Source organism: Dryobates pubescens, chromosome Z (assembly GCF_014839835.1).
Source record: "Dryobates pubescens isolate bDryPub1 chromosome Z, bDryPub1.pri, whole genome shotgun sequence".
NCBI lineage: Eukaryota > Metazoa > Chordata > Aves > Piciformes > Picidae > Dryobates > Dryobates pubescens.
This window is the reverse complement of record NC_071657.1, coordinates 41,596,809-41,618,012: the sequence shown is the minus strand read 5'-3', so window position 1 is coordinate 41,618,012 and position 21,204 is coordinate 41,596,809. Positions and strand designations below refer to the sequence as shown.

The following is a 21,204-nucleotide window of genomic DNA, read 5'->3' as shown; positions in this document are numbered from 1 at the left end:
TCTCAAGCTGCACCAGGGGAAGTTCAGGCTTGAGTTGAGGAGAAAGTTCTTTACTGAGAGAGTCACTCACCATTGGAATAGGCTGCCCAGGGGGAGGTGGTGGAGTCACCATCCCTGAAGGTGTTCAAGAGGAGATTGGACATGGCACCTGGTGCCATGGTTTAGTCATGGGGTCTGTGGTGACAGGTTGGACTTGATGATCCTTGGGGTCTCTTCCAACCTTGGTGATTCTGTGATTCTATTCTCTGAACCACTTACTAGATTTTTCTAAGATATGTTTAAACTCTAGTTTTAGACACTTTTAAAATGACATATGTAATATCTACTACTGTAAGTTCTGCCTTTCTGTACCTGTCAAAATTTCAGTTAATCTAACTCATTCTACCAGTAAAGTATAACAAGAATAAAAGTAGAAATTATTTGGGAGGTAGTGTTAAATGTTGTATGAGGGCTTATCTGTTTTATTTTACTCTGGTATCAGTGGCAGTCTTAACTTTTCACTGTGGAGCACAGGGTATGAGAACTTTTTTGCACTGCCTGTTTGACTGTGGCTGAGCAAGGCAGCAGCTGGTGGCATAATCACCAAGAAGATACTTGTGCTGTAGCCTTTAGGCATCACACAGGGTCCTGGACAGAAAAGCTGTAGTGAGGACATACCTGCTTGCTAGTTGTAGAACAGTTCAGGGCTTCGGTAGGTTTTGGTAGAAATGCCATGGAGTATTGATTATAACATTGGCTGTTCCTGGGTGCAAAACACTTAATGCTTTATAAAACAGTGTTGCAACAAAAGCCACACACCTAATGAATTCTCTGCCTTTAGAAGTTACTGTAAATGATCTGAGATAGGAAGTTGGTTTCCTTCAATTGAATTCCTGCTTCTTTGATTCCCTCCCCTCTTTCCCACCATGCCTCATATTTTAATCACATTCTTTTTTGCCAATGAAAACTGAGGAATGTTTGAGAAGCCCCAGTACTCTTGCTTCATAAGTGAGAACTGTATAAAGAATTAATTCATACTCTGTGCACTCTACCTATTAATTGAGAGCAATGGAAGAAGCATATTTGCTATGTAATATGAGCCCTATGACTGATTAAAATGTTGTGTTCAGTATGAGGCTCTCCCATTTTATCTTCCCTACTAACTTGGTGTTACAGTGTATTCACTAAGACCAGGTAAGACTATAACATGTAATTCAAACATTCTAACGTCTTGCTGTGGGTTTTAGGTACTATTCCTGGACCAATTTTGTTTGGTTTTGCTATGGACAACAGTTGTACTCTGTGGGATATTAATGAATGTAACACTAAAGGAGCCTGTTTGGTTTATGACAATGAAAGAATGACTTACCTGCTGTTGGGCATAAGTAAGTATCATCTTCATTTTAAGTACTTGTTCAAGGTGATAGATACACTGACCTTAACTGCTAGATAGGGAATATTTTAAAATAGAACCTGAAACTTTTATTTTGTAGCACTAGGAATTTTTGGGTTTTGGGGGGGTGTGGGTTGGTTGGTTGGTTTTGGGTTTTTTTTGTGTGTGCATGTGTTTTGAATTGTGGTGTGTGTTGTTTGTTTTGGTGGGTTTTGTGGTTTTTTTTTTTTTTTAATCCTAAATGGTAAAGTATCATGGAAGGAGAAAAACTACTCTTTTAAAATTACCTAGAAAACATTTTTTATTAACAATAATAGAAAGAAATTTTGCTCATTGGTCTTCCTTTATTGTCATGCTTTGTTTACTGAATTTTAAGCGATTAGTGCACATTTCAGTCTTATTTGTCTTGATCTGTTGGCAGCTTAAGGTCTGGTGAGTTTTCTTCCTCTTAACCTATTTCAGTTCTTTTTTATAAATTAGTAGCAAAATCTTGAAAATGTCATCTCAGAGCAATAGTCAAAAATGTTTCTAACTTGCTTAATAGTCTGTTCCCTTCAAGTATGCGAGGTATGTATGTCAGGGGGAGAGAAGGCAAACTAAACTTCTATCTCTGATAACTACTAGTGTTCTGTCTTCTAGCAGCTGTGATACAGTACATAAGCTGAATTGCAGGAGTCAAAACTTCAGGTTTTTATCTGTGGGATAAAATACAATCCCTCCTTTTTTTCCCCCTCAGTTCTTTTCCCCCTTTGCCATATTGCACAACGTGGTAAACATACCACAACATACCAGTGTTGAGTAATGGAATGACCTTTTAAGGTATCTAAAGAGAAAATACTTACTGTTCTTAGTTGAGGAGTTTTAGCTTCTGGCAAAAGGACTACAATGAAGAACAGTACTGAAGAAATAAGGACTTCAGACTAGAATGGGATGAAAAAATAGAGAAGCCCATGTAGAATGGGGTGAACTGTCAGTCAGGTGAGAGATCTAGAGTCAGTTGGAAGATACATAGAATACATAGAATAAACCAGGTTGGAAGAGACCTTCAAGATCACTGCGTCCAACCCATCAACCAATCAGACACCACCCAAACAACTAACCCACGGCACCAAGCACCCCATCAAGTCTCCTCCTGAAAACCTCCAGTGATGGCGACTCCACCACCTCCCCAGGCAGCCCATTCCAATGGGCAATCACTCTTTCTGTATAGAACTTTTTCCTAACATCTAGCCTGAACCTCCCCTGGTGCAGCCTGAGACTGTGTCCTCTTGTTCTGGTACTGGCTGCCTGGGAGAAGAGACCAACATCCGTCTCTCTACAACCTCCCTTCAGGTAGTTGTAGAGAGTAATAAGGTCACCCCTGAGTCTCCTCTTCTCCAGGCTAAGCAACCCCAGCTCCCTCAGCCTCTCCTCGTAGGGTTTGTGTTCCAAACCCCTCACCAACTTTGTTGCTCTTCTCTGGACTCGTTCCAGCAAGTCAACATCCTTCCTAAACTGAGGGGCCCAGAACTGGACACAGTACTCTAGGTGCGGCCTAACCAGTGCAGTGTACAGGGGCACAATGACCTCCCTGCTCCTGCTGGCCACACTGTTCCTGATGCAGGCCAGGATGCCATTGGCCCTCTTAGCTGCCTGGGCACACTGCAGGCTCATGTTCAGTCTACCATCAACCAGCACCCCCAGGTCCCTCTCAGCCTGACTGCTCTCTAGCCACTCCGACCCCAGCTTGTAACTCTGCATGGGGTTGTTGTGGCCAATGTGCAGAACCCGGCACTTGGATGGGTTAAACATCATGCTGTTGGACTCTGCCCATCTGTCCAGCCTGTCGAGGTCCCTCTGCAGAGCCTCTCTACCCTCCAGTAGATCAACTCCTGCCCCCAGCTTGGTGTCGTCAGCAAATTTACTGATGATGGACTCAATGTCCTCGTCCAGATCATCAATAAAGATGTTAAAGAGCATGGGGCCCAGCACTGATCCCTGGGGCACACCACTAGTGATTGGCTGCCAGCTGGATGTGGCACCATTCACTACCACTCTCTGGGCTCGGCCCTCCAGCCAGTTCCTAACCCATCGCAGTGTGCTCCCATCCAAGCCATGGGCTAACATCTTGGCCAGGAGTTTGCTATGGGGAACGGTGTCAAAGGCCTTGCTGAGGTCTAGGTAGACTACATCCACAGGCCTCCCCACATCCACCAGGCGGGTCACCTGATCATAGAAGGAGATCAGGTTGGTCAGACAGGACCTGCCCTTCCTAAACCCATGCTGGCTGGGCCTGATCCCTTGGCCATCCTCTAAGTGTTGTGTGATTGCACTCAGGATGACCTGCTCCATAATCTTTCCTGGCACTGAGGTCAGGCTGACAGGCCTGTAATTCCCTGGCTCATCCAACCGGCCCTTCTTGTGGATGGGTACCACGTTGGCCAGCTTCCAGTCATCTGGGATCTCTCCAGTGAGCCAGGACTGATGAAAAATGATGGAGAGTGGCTTGGCCAGCTCATCTGCCAGCTCTCTCAGCACCCTAGGATGGATCCCATCTGGTCCCATGGACTTGTGGGGGTCTAAGCTGCTGAGGAGAGCTCCTATCACTTGCTCTTGGAACACAGGGAAACTATGCAACTCCCTAGCTCCTTCTGCCAGCTCTGCAGGCCAGCTGTCTGGTAGACGTTCTTTCCCGCTAGTAAAAATTGAGGTAAAGAAGGTGTTAAGTACCTCTGCCTTTTCCTCATCCTGTGATACAACATTTCCCTCCATGTCAACCAAGGAGTGGAGGTTGTCCCTGCCCTTCCTCTTGCTATTAATATATTTATAGAAGGACTTTTTGTTGTCCTTCACATCAGAGGCCAGTTTGAGCTCCAAATGTGCTTTTGCCTCTCTAATTTTCCTCCTACATGCCCTAGCAACCTCTTTAAACATCCCATGGGTTGCCTCACCTTTCTTCCAAAGATGATACACCCTCTTTTTTTCCCTTAGTTCTGTTAAAAGTTCATTACACAACCAGGCTGGCCGTCTGCCCCGACGGCTCCTCTTCCGGCGCATTGGCACAGCCTGTTCCTGAGCCTTCATCAGTTCTTTCTTGAAGTAGGTCCAGCCCTCCTGGACCCCTTTATTTTTAAGGGCTTTCTCCCAAGGAACCCTCTGAATTATTTCCTTGAGCAACCTGAAGTCCGCCCTCCGGAAGTCCAGAGTGGAGGTCTTCTTGCTGCCCCTCTTAGTTTGACCAAATACCGAAAATTCAATTATCTCATGGTCGCTGGCCCCTAAACAGCCTCTGACCACCACATCACCCACCAGCCCTTCCCTGCTGGTGAAGAGGAGGTCAAGCATAGCCTTGCCCCTGGTAGGCTCACGCAGCACCTGGGATAAGAAGCTGTCCTCTAAGATGGCCTTTTCCTGCCCTTTGCAATTCATGTAAAATATGTTGATGTCCACAATATCATCTATATGAAGTCTTGCAGTGTAATTTAACATGTGAAACTTTATAAATGACTGAGATACCCTTGTATGCTATTGAAGATTAACTGTTCTATTCTTTGCATTCAGGTGCTGGTTGCAAAGTCATCACGATTGTCTTTGTGGTCATGGCAGTGTGTTGGTATAAGCCTCCACCAGTAAGTGCAGCCCTCTCTCAGAAACATTCAGAAATGGTATCTGCTATACACACATAAATCATGAGCAAATCAGGGGCTTGCAAAAGAAAAAAGTAAGAATAGGAACTGTTACAATGCTTTAACCCAAGTTCTTGTACATTATTACTGAGGTATACAAGATCATATTCAGTTCTTTAATAACTTAAAATATTTACAAATGTGTGCAATGTTCTCCAGCTTGCTAAATGTGTTTTTCAGTATTCTGTTGTGTATACCAAAAAGGTGACACACTTATAAATTAGGCATTTAAAACTAGTCTACAACTTAAATGAAACAAGGTCATATACTCCAGTAAAAAAAAAAACAAACCAAAAACCAAACGCAAAACCCCCAAACTAATCAAACTCAATGAAAAACCAAACAAACAAGAAAAATAAGCTCAGATGGGCTGTAAGCCCCATTTCTCCCTGCTTAGAAAGTAACAACTAAGTGAGACTGCATCGAGATAAAACAAGTAACTTGGTACATTAAACAAACTATGGATGTTTAAAATGGACTTATTTTAATGGGCACATAATCAGTGTTAGTGCCTTAGTTGGGGATATTGACTACAGATACCCTTTGGAACATGCAAGTATAAACATGTTAAAAAATATTTATACATGTTAACTTACTGGTGTAAGTTCAATGAAACTACTTATAGTTTTCTACAAATACTGAAAAGTGAAGAGCTGGGTTTGCAATGGTGAAATTTGTTAAAAGCCCGTGTTTTCTGTCTGGAATATATGCAGCAAGTTGGTGTCCCTCTGCTTTCTTTAAGCATTGTTAATATTTCTCTAAGAAATTTGAAAATAAAACCTGTTTTCTTGCTGCTACTGTATATGCTATGTCATTTCTAAGTGAATGAGCTCTGGAACTCTGAACTCCAAGGAACACACTGCATGCTGTTAAAATTGAATTTGTATAGCATGATGGATATGCTGTACAAATTAGCCACTCCCCAGTATTAAACCAAATTGCCTACTACTGAAGTATCATTCAGCGTTGACTGGAAATTTCTAATGGCAAGTATCTTCAGCACTTGCTTTACATCACCATATCACCAAGGTTGGAAGACTTGATAGCTGTAAACTTTTCTGTTGTGCTAGAAATGTCATGTTTATGTAGCCATGTGTAATGTGGTTACATGAACTGTACTCATTGACTCTACAAGTGCCATAGCAAAGGGTTATAGCATATGGGTGATACTTAATCTAATGGAAGAGCTGAAAGAGGAATTTAAAAATTCCATATCCCAATTGGCACAAAGAGATAATTCTAATTCTTCCTCCTGATGGATACAAGTTTCAGCTGTTAGAAACAGACATCCTTCAAGGAGACCATTCCAAAACAGGCCAAACCAAAGCAGACAACAGAGGCAATCATGTGGGAGTATTTGGATAACTCTGCGTGATCAGTTTGGTGAGAACATGAACAGATGGGATGGTCAACCAACTTCTGATCTTTTCAGGAGACTAAGGGAACTGCAGAGTGGCAGAGCCTGAGGTAGCACTTGTTGTACTTTGAGCTGGGTGCCTCCCTGGTGCATTCACTTCCTGTGTCCAGAAGTCCAGCCCAGAGGGATGGACACAGGAAATTGTGTATTTCCTACCATAATTCTTTGCACCACTATAAGATCCAGTGCGGAGTCTGGCACTTCCTCTTTTCCTTCCCTCTCCGAGACTTGGTAACTGGGGGAGAGATCTCCCGGCCATGGGCCTGATTGGGCCCAAGGCCACAGGGGGATGGGCAGTCTCAGGCCTGGCCAGCTGAGACTAGCCCAGCAGAGGGAGGGGGAAGAAGGAGCCCTGGGGGTTTTGCATGCACCCTCAGGTGGGGATGGGATCTTTCTTTGTCACTGCGCTTTGGGTTTTCTGTAACAGTCACTGCTTTCTATTTAAACTTTCATCACTTTTGCAATCCGTTTGTCTGAGTCGTTATTTCTGCCTGTGGTGGGGAGGGGATCTGCCCCAACCCATTACAGCACTACAAGGAGGGTGGTCATTACTTCCACAGTTTCCAAGAACAACTCTAATACCTCCAACCATGATTCCAATTCTAACACTGGATAGTGTGCTCACTGAACATGTGGGCATATTCCCCATAATTAGGGGTGCCCTGCCTCCTGCCAGGGGGAGGAGAGGGCTAATGGAGATAACAGAAGCTATGGGCATGTGTACATCCCATGGCCTGGCACTTCAAAATTTCAGAAGTACAGGGCCTTGGTTGACACAGGAGCTCAGTGCACCATAATGCCATCACATTATCAGGGATCAGAGTCTATAACTATTCTGGGAGTCACTGGTGGATCTCAAGAGTTAAGTAAGGTGGAAGTTAATATAAGTTTAACTGGTAAACAATGGAGGAAGCATACAGTTGTGACCGGACCTGATGCACCTTGTATTTTGGGAATTGATTTTCTGAGAGAAGGGCGTTTCAAAGACCCTAGAGGTTACAAATGGGCTTTTGGAGTAGCATTTGTAGAAATTGATGGACAAAAGCTGAAGCTGTCTGTCAAACCTGAGCTTTCTGATGAATCTGCAGTTGTGGGACAGCACAAGATTCAGGACATCAAGTTGCCGGTTGCTTCTCAGACTGTGCATCACAGACAATACAGAAGCAACCGTGACTCTTTGTTGCCCATTCAGAATCTGATTCATCAGTTGGAGAGTCAGAAAGTCATCAGCAAAACTCCTTCACCTTTTAAGAGTCCAGTGTGGCCTGTGCAAAATCAGAATGGAGATTGGCATCTGACAGTGGACTACGAAGACCTGAATGAAGTTATTCCACCTATGAGTGCAGCAGTACCAGACATGATGGAACTCCAATATGAGCTGGAATCCAAAGAGGCCAAATGGTATGCTACCACAGACATTGCTAAAGCATTTTTCTCTATTCCCATAGCAGAAGAATGCAGGCCTCAGTTTGCTTTCACCTGGAGAGGAATCCAGTACACTTTCAACAGATTGCCAATGGGCTGGATCCACAGCTCCAGCATCTGTCATGCAGTAATCCATGATGCTCTGGAGGAAGGTGGTGCTCCAGAACACATCCAGTTCATTGATGATATCATCGTCTGGGGTAAAACTGCTGAAGAAGTCTTCGAGAAAGGTAACAAAATCATTGACATTCTTCTGAAAGCAGGTTTGGCCATCAAGAGAGACAAGGTGAAAGGACCTACCACAGAGATTCAGTTTCTGTGCGGTGGAAGGATGGACGCCGACACATTCCAGTGGATGTGGTAAACAGTCTCTACCATGGCAAATCCCACAAACAAGCAAGAAACTCTACATTTCTTGGGAATAGTGGGATTTTGGAGACTGCACATCCCTGGATACAGTCAGATTGTGAAACCTCTGTGTGATGTGACTCAAAAGAAGAACAGTTTCCACTGGGGACCTGAACAACAAGCAGCCTATGAACAGATAAAGCAAGAAGTAGTCCAGGCAATGGGTCTGGGACCTGTCTGAACTGGTCCGGACATTAAGAACACTTTGTATACAGCTGCAGGTGACAATGGTCCAATCTGTTGCTTGTAGTAAAGAGCTCCAGGTGAGACACATGGACAAACTCTTGGTTTCTGGAGTTGAGGTTACAGAAGTTCAGGGGCCAATTATACTTGAACAGAGAGAGAGATTCTAGCTGCCTATGAAGGAGTAACAGGTACTTCTGAAGTAATTGGAACTGAGTCACAACTTCTAGCTCCTAGATTACCAATTTTGAATTGGATGTTCAAAGGCAGAGATAAAAGAGGTTGCAGAGGTAAAAGCTGTCCAGCTAGCTCTTGACATAGGTGAACATGAGAGATGGCCAAAGCTTTATCTCTGTGCCAACTCATGGATGGTAGCCAATGCTCTGTGGGGTTGGCTAAAGGACTGGAATAAGAATGGTTGGCAGAGAAAAGGAAAGCCTGTTTGGGCAGCTGACCTGTGGCAGGGCATTGCTGGTTGAGATGAGAGAATTCCAGTGAAGGTGAGACACATTGATGCTCACATTCCTAAGAGCAAAGCTACTGAGGAACAACAATACAACCATCAGGCAGATTTAGCTGCAAGAGTTTCTCAAGTAGACAAGGACTCTGAACTTGTTCTCGACTGGAAACACCGAGGTGAAACATTCTTAGCTTGGTGGGCTCACGATTTGTCGGGACATCATGGCAGAGATGCATCATACCAATGGGCTAGTCACAGATGCATAGACATTTCCATGGATGCTATCACACAAGTCATCCATGACTGTGACATTTGTGCTGCTATTAAGCAGGCAAAGTGAATTATGCCTTTGTGGTATGGTGACAGATGGTCCAAGTACAAGTATGCTGAAACTTGGCAGATTGACTACATCACTCTACCACGTTCTCGTTCTGGTAAGCAGTATGTACTTACTATGGTGGAGACAAACACTGGATGGTTGGAAAGCTGTCCTTTCCACATGCAACTGCATGCAACACCATTCTGGGTCTGGAGAGACAAATCCTGTGGAAACACGGAACTCCAGAGAGGATTGAGTCAGACAACGGAACTCATTTCAAAAACAATCTTGTAAAGAACTGGGCAAAAGAGCACAGCATTGAGTGGATATTCCACATTCCTTACTATGCACCAGCTGCAGGGAAGATTGAATGCTACAACAGTTTGTTGAAGACCACTCTTAAAGCCATGGGGGGTGGATCTGTGAAAAAGGCAGAGGAGAAAAGGGACAGAATACAGCAACTGAATTTGATTGCTCTGTTTAGTTGACTGTGTGCTGATAAGAGTTTCCTGGTAAATGGGCTCATAGCAAGATGGGTAATTTCCCTTGAAAGAACCATTGTGATCTTCCATAAAGTTTGGGAATATGCCCTAATACTCTGAACTCTTTCCAGCTCTGATTTGTGTGGGGTATAACAAATCACATAACCATAGTAAAGGCATGCCATCTGGTAGCTAAACTGGTAAACTCACTTCTCTTGTACTGTCTTGGGTTGTGAGATCATAGCTAACAGTTTCTGGTGCTTAACCTGTCTGCACAGACAAAACTTGTGGGGTGGAGCAACAGAAGCTGCTTCTTCTAATCAAGTTTCCAGTACTCTTGGTTCTACTGGAGGGGTTTCTTTGTGGGTTAAAGCACAAAGTCCAGGTTGAATCAAGTCACTGATGGCTGTACCTCACAGATCAATACTAGGGCAAATCCAGTTTAGCTTCTTCATTAATGGCCTGAAAGATCTGCTGTGCAGGAGTAGTTTATAGTAGAAATAGTTGTGGTAGTATCTAGAGGGACCTGTGGAAGATGGAGAAATGGACAAATAGGAACTTCATGAATAGAATAGAATCAATAATGGTGGAAGAGACCTCAAAGGTCATCAAGTCCAACCTATCACCCAACACACCCTGACTAACTAAACCATGGCACCAAGTGCCATGTCCAGTCCCCTGTTGAACACCTCCAGGAACAGGGACTCCACCAGCTTCCTGGGCAGCACATTCCAATGGCTAACAACTCTCTCTGGGAAGAACTTTCTCCTCACCTTGAGTCTAAACTTCCCCTGGTGCAGCTTGAGACTGTGTCCTCTTGTTCTGGTGCTGATTGCCTGGGAGAAGAGATCAACCCCTACCTGGCTACAATCCCCCTTCAGGTAGTTGTAGACAGCAATGAGCTCTCCTCTGAGCCTCCTCTTCACCAGGCTAAGCAACCCCAGCTCCCTCATCCTCTCCTCACAGGGCTGTGCTTCAGACTCTTCCCCAGCCTCGTTGCCCTTCTCTGTGAAGTTCCACAAGAGGAAGCACAAAGAGCTGTACCTAGGAAAAAAAAAACGTGGGAACTAAAAACATGCAGAGGGCCACCTAGCTGTAAAGGAGCTCATTGAAGAAGGGCCTTGCATTGCATTCATGATGGATACAGTGACAATAAGGCAGTGGTACACCATTGCTAATAGCATCGGACATGTATTACAGGGGTACTGAGTGTGCTGGGGAAGCTCTCTTCAGCCAGGATAAGAGAAGGGTTAGGAGGATCCAAGCCCTGAAGGGAAGGAAGCCAGACTGTTCTTTACTAATGTTGAATGACCTGGATGGTAGTGAGCACAAAGTGATACGTGAAGTTCGCTCTGAACATAAGAATATTATTTTTAACTGTGGAGATGGTCAAGCATTGGAACAGGTTGCCAGAGAAGTTGGGGAGTCACAATTCTTGGAGAAGATTAAAGCCTAACTAAATGATGAATCTATTCTAGCTGATCTTTCCTGAGCAGGGTCGGTGTGGACTAGATGATCCCAAGTGGACCCTTCCAATCCATATAGTTACATTTTTCTGAGAGCTGCTTCTCAGTGTGGCCTTTATTCCTTTCACTATATGATGTGTAAATTCAGTACATATTCTTGCAAGGCATTATCTGTCCCTGCAGTGTCCCTTCTTCTGGGGTTTGTGGTGTGTTTTGATTTTGTTGTTTTCTTTTTAATTGTGTGTCTTATTTGGTTGGTTGCCTTTATTATCAACTTATATATCACGTTAAACAACATGTAATAGCTAATACTGGGTGTTTGTCCCATGTATGATAATTTTTTATTTCATGCCAACAATGCTACAACATTTTGAACAGCAGTTGACCATCTTATGCAATACATACGTGTTCTGTGAACTACTGTTTAAATTGTTTGGACTGCTAAATTAATGGACTCCTATCTTTGAGGTATCACAGTATAACTAAGGTTGGAAGAGACCCCAAGGATCATTGAGTCCAACCTGTCTCCACAGACCTCATGACTAGACCATGGCACCAAGTGCCACATCCAATCCCTTCTTGAACACCTCCAGGGACAGTGATCCACCACCTCCCTGGGCAGCCCATTCCAATGGTGAGCGACTCTCTCCGTGAAGAACTGTCTCCTCACCTCGAGCCTAAACTTCCCCTGGCGCAGCTTGAGACCATGTCCCATTGTTCTGGTGCTGATTGCCTGGGAGAAGAGACCAACCCCTTCCTGGCTACAACCACCTTTCAGGTAGTTGTAGAGGGCAATGAGGTCACCCTTGAGCCTCCTCTTCTCCAGGCTAAACAATCCCAGCTCCCTCAGCCTCTCCTCATAGGGCTTGTGCTCAAGGCCTCTCATCAGCCTTGTTGCCCTTCTCTGGACATGTTCAAGTGTCTCAATGTCCTTCTTAAACTGAGGGGCCCAGAACTGGACACAGGACTCAAGGTGTGGCCTAACCAATGCAGAGTACAGGAGCACAATGACTTCCCTGCTCCTGCTGGCCACACTATTCTTGATGCAGACCAGGATGCCATTGGCCTTCTTGGCCACCTGGGCACACTGCTGGCTCGTGTTTAGGCAGCTGTCAATCAGTACCCCCAGGTCCCTCTCTGTTTGGCAGCTCTCCAGCCACTCTGACCCCAGCCTGCAGCTCTGCATGGGGTTGCTGTGGCCAAAGTGCAGCACCCGGCACTTGGACTTGTTGAATGCCATCCTGTTGGACTCTGCCCATCCGTCCAGTCGGTCAAGATCCCTCTGCAGAGCCCTTCCACCCTCGAACTGACCAACATCTGCTCCTAACTTGCTCTCATCTGCAAACTTGCTGATGACTGACTCAATCCCCTCATCCAGATCATCAATGAAGATATTAAAGACAATGGTGCCCAGCACTGATCCCTGGGGGATGCCACTGGTGACTGGCCGCCAGCTGGATGTGGCACCATTCACCACCACTCTCTGGGCTCGGCCCTCCAGCCAGTTCCTAACCCAGCACAGAATGTTGCTGTCCAAGCATGAGCTGACAGGTTAGACAGCAGTTTGCTGTAGGGGACAGTGTCAAAGGCCTTGCTGAAGTCCAGGTAGACTACATCCACAGGCCTCCCCACATCCACCAGACTGGCCACCTGATCATAGAAGTAGATCAGGTTGGAGAGGCAGGACCTGCCCTTCCTAAATCCATGTTGGCTGGACCTGAGCCCTTGGCCATCCTTCAGGTGTGCAGTTATTGCTGCCAGGATAATCTGCTCCATCACTTTCCCTGGCACTGAGGTCAGGCTGACTGGCCTTTAGTTTCCAGGTTCCTCCATCCGACTCTTCTTGTGGATGGGGACCACATTGGCCAGTTTCCAGTCATCTGGGACCTCTCCGGTGAGCCAGGACTGGAGGAAAATGATGGAGAGCAGCTTGGCCAGCTCATCTGCCAGCTCTCTCAGCACCCTAGGATGGATCCCATCCGGTCCCATGGACTTGTGGGTGTCCAAGTGGCTCATCAGGTCCTGAACTAATTCCTCATGGATTTCTGGGGCATTACACTGCTCCCCGACCCCATCACCCAGCTCAGGAGGCCACTCATCCTGGACGACTCCTGCCTTACTGTTAAAAATTGAGGCAAAGAAGGTGTTCAGGACCTCAACCTTTTCCTCATCTTCAGTCACAGTGTTCCCCTCCAGGTCCAGTAAGGAGTGGAGGTTCTTCTTGCCCTTCTTTTTAGTGTTAATATATTTGTAAAAATGCTTTTTATTGTCTTTCACAGAGGTGTTCAGCTTCAGTTCCAACTGGGCCTTTGCCTCTCTAATGTTTTTCCTACATAATCTAACCACTTCCTTGAACATACCTCGAGAAGCCTTCCCCTCCTTCCAAAGGTGATACAGCCTCTTTTTTTCCCTTAACTCCTCCAGGAGCTGCTTGCCCATCCAGGCCGGTCGCCTTCCCCGCCGGCTCATCTTTCGGCACATGGGAACTGCCAGTTCCTGTGCCTTCAAGAGCTCCTGTTTGAAGTAGGTCCAACCCTCCTGGACCCCTCAGTTCTTGAGGGTTGGTACCCAGGGAACTTTACAAATAAGTTTCTTAAAGAGGCTGAAGTTTGCCCTCTGGAAGTCCAAGGTGAAGGTTCTGTTGGTGCTCCTCCCTATCTCCCTGCATATTGAAAACGTCACTATCTCATGGTCACTGCACCCTAGGCAGCCTCCCACCATCACATCTCCCACCAGCCCTTCCCGACAGGAGAACAGCAGGTCAAGCAGGGCCTGTCCCCTGGTAGGCTCACTTAACAGCTGCATCAGGAAGCAGTCCTCTATTCGCTCCAGGAATCTTCTGGACTGCCTCCTCTCTGCTGAATTAAGTTCCCAGCAGATATCTGGCTGGTTAAAGTCACCCAAAAGGAAAAGATCTGATGATCTTGAGACAGCCTCCAGTTGCTTATAGAATAATTCATCAACCTCCTCATCCTGGTTGGGTGGTCTATAACAGACTCCCACCAGGATGTCAGATTTGTTAGGTTGCCCTCTGATTTTAACCCACAGGCTCTCAATTCCCTCATTTTCCACCTCAAGTTCTGTGCCAGAGAGTGACTCCCTAATATACAGAGCCACCCCTCCTCCACTTCTCCCTCGCCTATCCCTCCTAAAGAGCCTGTAACCCCCCAGTGCAGCACTCCAATCGTGTGTGTTGTCCCACCAAGTTTCTGAGATGGTGACTATATCATAGTCGCTCTGGTGGACCAGGACTTCCAGCTCCTCTTGCTTATTGGCCATGCTGCATGCATTGTTGTACATGCACTTCGGCTGGGCTCCCACCCTCTCAAATGCTCCTAATTTGTGCCCTACTCTTTCCTCTGCAGAGGGACCAATTTCCTCACCCACCCCCTTCAGACCTAGTTTAAAGCCCTCTTAATGAGCCCTGCCAACTCTAGTGCTAGGACTCTGTTACCCTTTCTAGATCATTGCACCCCATCAGGACCCAGCAGGTCAGGTGTAGTCAAAGTTGCCCCATGATCAAAGAAACCAAAGTTCTGCTGCTGGCACCATCCCCTGAGCCAATTTTTGAAGGTATGGATTCTCCTGTTCCTGTCAGTGTACCCCCCTGCCACTGAGGGAACTGAGCAGAGCACCACTTGAGCTCCTGCCCCATCAATCAGTTGGCCTAGGGCCTTGAACTCTTCTTAATCGCCCTGCTGCCCTCCTTGTCAATTTCGTCACTCCCAGCCTGTATTACCAGCAGAGCGTAATAGTCAGAGGAATGGATTAACTTTGGGAGTCTCCTTGTGATGTCCCTTACCCGTACCCCGGACAGGGACCAGACCTCCCTGTGGGATGGGTTGGGACGACATATGGGTCCCTCAGTACCCCCCAGGAGAGAGTCCCCAACAACTATAACCCTTCTCCTTTTCTTTGTGGAGGTGGTTGTTATAGTTGGTGGGGACCACTTGGCCTTAGGCTCCTCTCTGGATGGCTGCTCCTCAGCCCACTCATCCCCACTGCCTTTGGCCTGCAGGACCTCATACTTATTATGCAAGGGCAGCAGAAGAGGAGGAGTGTTGGGGATTGGCTTAAGGAAAAAGAACATGAGTCCCAGGAACATCTGTGCAATTTAGGCCTTGAAGGACCTTCTGTTGGAAATACAGCAATGGAGCAGGAGTTGTGGAAAAGTGCTGATTGCCTGGTATGCTAAGGTCAAGCTGCCCCTGAGAAGAGACAAACAAGATAAGGAGGAGGCAAGATCTGGCAAGAAGAGCAATTAGAGTGACTATAAAAAAAAACACAGAGTAGTGAAATAATGATGTAACCTTTAAGAGATAAACCAATAGTATGTGTTAAATTAGAATATAATTTACTATGTATAAGATAAGACTATAAATAATGAAGTGTGGAACAATAAAGTTGGATGATTTCTATCATTCATATTGAGTCGTGTCATCCCTGTCTCCGTTCTTGTCAAGACTGTCCTCCAATTGTCATTTGGTCTGTGAAATGGCCAAAAGAGCAAAAGAGCACGGCATTGGGCAAAAGAGCATGGCATTGAGTGGATATTCCATATTCCTTACTATGCACCAGCTGCAGGGAAGATTGAATGCTACAACGGTTTGCTGAAGACCACTCTTAAAGCCATGGGGGGGTGGATATTTGAAAAACTGGGAGAAACATTTAGCACAAGCAACTTGGCTGGTGAATAGTAAAGGTTCAGTGAACCGAGCTGGACCAGCACATTCAGATCTGCTACAGAAAGTAGAAGGTGATAGAGTTCCTGTGGTTAGGGAAAAGAATCTACTAGGTTAAACCGTTTGGGTATTTTCACCCTCAGGAGAGGCTAAACCTGTCCGAGGGGTGGTTTCAGCTGAAGGTCCGGGTCACACTTACTGGGTAATGCAAGAGAATGGTGAAATTCAGTGTATTCCACAAAGAAATTTAACTTTAGCTGAAAGAGTTTAATTTCAGACTGTTGTACGGATATATTGCATCCAAAGGAACAATCCCTGAGGAATCTACGGTGCATGAACCCTGAGAACCCTGACAGCCCTGAGTCAACTGAGAGTCCCTGTATCCCTGTTTCCCTTTTCTTCGCTTCATCTGCGGAGAGACAAACTGTTTTCCATTATTCTTATTTTCTTGATTTTCTTGGACTTCTGAATCATCTACATCTGAGTATAGCCAGAATGGACTATGAGCTTGACTTATGAACTGTAAATATTGTTTTAGATTGGATGGACAGTACAAACAGCCAATGAAATTGTTTAGAAGGGGTGTACTGTGACCATTTGAGGCTGTGCCTTTAAGAGAGAGACAGTGTTGGGAACACTCTGGCTGAATGTTTTTGTATCAAAATGAAAACATGATATTCTAAACGAATTTAATTGGTGGATGGGCAGAATGCAACTTTAAGTTGTAGGGCAGTTGGAATTTTTTCTCAGTTTGGGTTTCAGCCTGTACTCCGTGCCAGCATGATCTGCTTCTCTCCCTGTCTGCTTCTCAGAAAACTAGCTGGAGCTGACCTTGAGATAAGCAAAACTAATCCTGCATGGGCTTTTGAAGCCTTGTAACATCTCTTTCCCTTAATAACTGCCTTTCTTTCTCTCTCTAACCCCTTTTTGGGAAAAAAGGGAGGTAGGGGGGGAGAGAGCGGGTTACAGGGAGGGAAACCCTCCTCCCCGAGGAGGGAATTTTGTTGTGTTATTTTTCTTTGCTGTATATTTCTATATATATATTGTGTTATATATAACCTGCTTTCTATGTATGCTTGTAAATATAGCTTGCTTCTCCCCTGAGTTTAGCTGTGGTTTCTTACTCTGTGGGGGAGGGAGATCTAGGCCCTCTCTCAACCTACCACACGCACAATAAAATTAGTTGGTTTCATGAAAATGGGTGAGCTCCAGAGTGAGCAAGCTCTTTCTCTTGGGTCTTTTCCTCCACCACAGATGTGGACTAAGCAGCAGTTCAGGATTTTCCAATAAAAAGGGACAGTAAGAAATACCCACAATCAGCAAACAGTATTGAGAGTATTTGATATATTCCTAACTTCCCCAGGAAGCTCCTTCCTTTTGTTAGTGGAGTAATATTACTGATTTTGGATCTATCCTTTCCAAATACTATTCTCAAGTTATTTGTAACCATTGCTATTGTGAAGACAACTCTCATCTGAATACTGAACCCATATAACTTTTGTATCACATTACATGGGAAGCAGAGACTAATTAATTAAAAATAATATATTAATATTAGTTTCTCACCCAATTCCCCCTTATTTGTAATAAAATTACACGTATTAACTTCTGGTAGGGCTTAGTCACAGAATGTTGTAAGGTTGGATTTGCCTTCCCCCAACAATCAATGATTCACCCCCAGAATGGAGATTTACCTGCAGAATAAATCACCAGACTAGCTAAGAAAGTTTGGAAACAAAATGAAGTTATATTTACAAAATGGACTAAATATGAAGTTACATAGGTGAGAAGACATGTACAAAATGTATTTATATATATTTGTAGCTCAGTAATCAGAAGTACCCCCTGGGCAGATTCACATGCTCCTGAGCAGCTCAGGGAGAGACTGCTTCACTTCCCCCTCCCTCCTCCCCAGTACCTCCCAGATTTTCCCAGCAAAGCAACAGCTAGAAAGAGAAGTTGCAAGCAGAAGCAACAGGGAAGAAAAGAGAACTATCTAAGCTTTCAGATACAAAGAAAATTACAGGGCAGATGAAATAATTTTATCACTATTTACTTTGCTAATGCTATGGGAAAAGATTAACCTTTTTGTATAAAATAAGAAATTTGAACTGTCTGTAAAATGTCTTATCTTTCAAACTGTTTGAGCTTAGTTAACATATCACAATAACCACACTAGTTAGCTGATTGGTTGTTGAGAAAAAGGGGAAGATAACAGGAGGAAACGTGTCTGCATCAAAGGAACTTGTGTCTGTATCACCAAGAAACCACAGAATACAAGAAAAGAGCATGTACCAGCCCAGCAGGTCAAAAGGACAAAAGTGAGGAAGACTCAGAGCCTGCCTCCACAACTGCTGAGTACAACCCCCAGAGGGCTCGCGCAGACTCACTAACAGGCTTTGAGTATTAAAATTACTTTGGGGAACTCATAGAATATGAAACAGATTTCTAAGAACTCATTTCACTAAACTATCCCAGTTTCTCTTTTATGAAAAAAATAAGCTTGTAAAACTCTGCTCAGCATGCAGGGCTTCAGGAAAGATCCTACCTGCATCTGGCACCACAATGAAGCATATTAACTTCACAACTTATTTAAGTCGTGGAGTTTGTCTTGTTCCACAGATCACTCAGTCTCTTAGAAAAATTCCTCCGACCCCTTAACTGAATTGTCTGGAAGGATATAATTCTTACTTATAATTTAAGCACAGCTTTTAAACTGTAGCACACAACTTCGCAGCACTGTCAGAAAGTAGGCTAGTATGGTGGCCAAATGGAAACATTTACACAAATGTTAGTGAAAACACAGATGTGTGGCAAGGTTCTGGCTTTCAAGAGACAGAATTTGAGGACACAGATTTCAAATACAGGCCTCTGGTTATGTTTGTGAATCTACCCCAATTTTGTTGCTCTATCCAGATATGTAAATATCCATATCAGTATGTCATATCATAGGATATGACATCCCTGTGAAGAAGATGAGTGTATTAATAATTGAAAGGGTTTAGTAGGTCCTATGCTGAAGAACGCATTTAGGAAAGCTTATGAACAGATTAAATATTAGTCTAATAGTATTAAATATGATTTATTTATATTAGTATATGCAGTTCACATATTTGTTGTGCTGATTACTTTTTTGTTAGGTTGCAAAAGTGGTACAGTTCCTTCCCTGAGACAAGGGCAGTAGGGACAGTGGTGGCTCCCTATGGAGCAGCCATGCAGCAGGGCAGGCCAGAAGGTTAACTGACGGCAGCTCCATCCCAGTGAATCTCCCAAGAAATGAGGACATGCTGAGGTCAAGGCAGCAGCTGAAGCCAGCAAGTCACAGTGAGGATCATAAGCATTCTCAAATTGCTTTTGAGCTTAACTGAGAAGCCACATACAAAAACCACAACAGTTTATTTAGCACCTGTGGGTCTGTACGGGGCAGGGTAGTGGTGGTGGGGCAGAGACAGTGGCGGAGAGAGAGAGATATGCATTATTGTACAAGGGGGTGTTGTGCTGTCGTTAAACTATAAACACATGTAAATGTAGTTTGTATATGTTTGTTGCCTTTTATGCTTTTTATATTTAGACTACTTTTGTAAATACAATTTCATTTTACTTCCAAATTCTGAGTAAGTAGGGAAAATTTACTCCTTAGGATAAATTTCCAAATTGTTGTTGTGTGTTGCAATCCAAACCACAACAGCCATTTAGAGTGTAATGGCAGGAAATAACCAGTCAAAGGTACTTACATATTTCAATTGTATTTCTTGCTTCCCCATTAGTGAGGATGTGTGACAGTGGTTCCTTGGCCAGCAAGGGATGATCCTATTCTGAGTTTGCATTTGTGAGGGGAAAAAAAAGACTCAATTTGTATCATGATACTTTAGATAAAGGTAGTTCATAGTTGTTTATGGTAATAATGGCTTAAGCAGCATAATTATGAGCTGGGAGAAACATTTTCTGTTACCAGAATAGTTATACATAACTGACACATTTATACACAACTGATACAGTTATACGCACTGATACAGTTTTACGAACTGATACATTCCTTTCACACCTGCTGTAGAATCAATTCACAACAGGTTCACAAAAGTATGAAGCATTCAGAAAGTTTGAGTAAATTCAACGGAATGGCTTTATTTGCCTCATGGCAAAATTTAGAATGCTACCCAGAACACGGAAAAATCCATTTAGAATAATTTCTTGTTTTTCTTTTTACAGTATCACAGTATCACAGTATCACAGTAACTAAGGTTGGAAGAGACCCCAAGGATCATCAAGTCCAACCTGTTCCAACAGACCTCACAACTAGATCATAACACCAAGCGCCACGTCCAATCTCCCCTTGAACACCTCCAGGGACGGCGACTCCACCACCTCCCTGGGCAGCCCATTCCAATGACGAATGACTCGCTCAGTGAAGAACTTTTTCCTCACCTCGAGTCTAAACCTCCCCTGACACAACTTGAGACTGTGTCCCCTTGTTCTGGTGCTGGTTGCCTGGGAGAAGAGACCAACCCCCACCCGGCTACAACCACCCTTCAGGTAGTTGTAGAGGGCAATGAGGTCGCCTCTGATCCTTCTCTTCTCCAGGCTAAACAATCCCAGCTCCCTCAGCCTCTCCTCATAGGGCTTGTGCTCAAGGCCTCTCACCAGCCTTGTTGCCCTTCTCTGGACACGTTCAAGTGTCTCGATGTCCTTCCTAAACTGAGGGGCCCAGAACTGGACACAGTACTCAAGGTGTGGCCTAACCAATGCAGAGTACAGGGGCACAATGACCTCCCTGCTCCTGCTGGCCACACTATTCCTAATACAGGCCAGGATGCCATTGGCCTTCTTGGCCACCTGGGCACACCCAACTGTGGATTTGTTTATACTTCTTCACTCTTCTGTTTGAAAAACTGCAGCTAAATTTTAAAGGCATAGCCTAAAACTGTCACAATCCCTCAAGAAGTAAATCCTGCTATATACATCAGAGGGAGATTTCCCCATACAGCTCACCTCTGCTCATGGAATACAACTCATGAGCACCTCAGCTGCCTGAACTTGGCAAGGCAGGGGAAAAAAAAAAAAATCTATGATGGCTCTGGGAACAGGCACTGGGAATTACATTCAGCTCAACACCAGCCATGTTAAGAACTCCAAACCTTGTGTGCTTGGTCAGCAGAAGTGAAGCCACAAGCTGTCCAAATGAAAATTGCTGACTCAGTGATGTCAGAACCCATTGCTTGGTGATGTAACTGTCTGGCTAGATACTACTGCACATTGTTTGAGACAATAGAAAGTTTGGCTCTCACAATGCTACAATGGGCTGTCTTTGTCTACAGTACCCCCACT

At 44.7% G+C, this 21,204-nt stretch overlaps 1 protein-coding gene across 1 annotated transcript in view; it reads left to right on the top strand.

Moving 5' to 3' along the window:
• The window catches only part of SLCO4C1 (solute carrier organic anion transporter family member 4C1), a 40,874-nt gene extending 35,783 nt beyond the window's left edge, over positions 1-5,091 (top strand). The window contains exons 12-13 of the mRNA XM_009903095.2: positions 1,227-1,364; positions 4,913-5,091. Coding sequence (XP_009901397.2) covers positions 1,227-1,364; positions 4,913-5,037 — 263 coding nt within the window. The 3' untranslated portion in view covers positions 5,038-5,091. The remainder of the gene's footprint in view (positions 1-1,226; positions 1,365-4,912) is intronic.
• Positions 5,092-21,204: the final 16,113 nt, after the last annotated feature.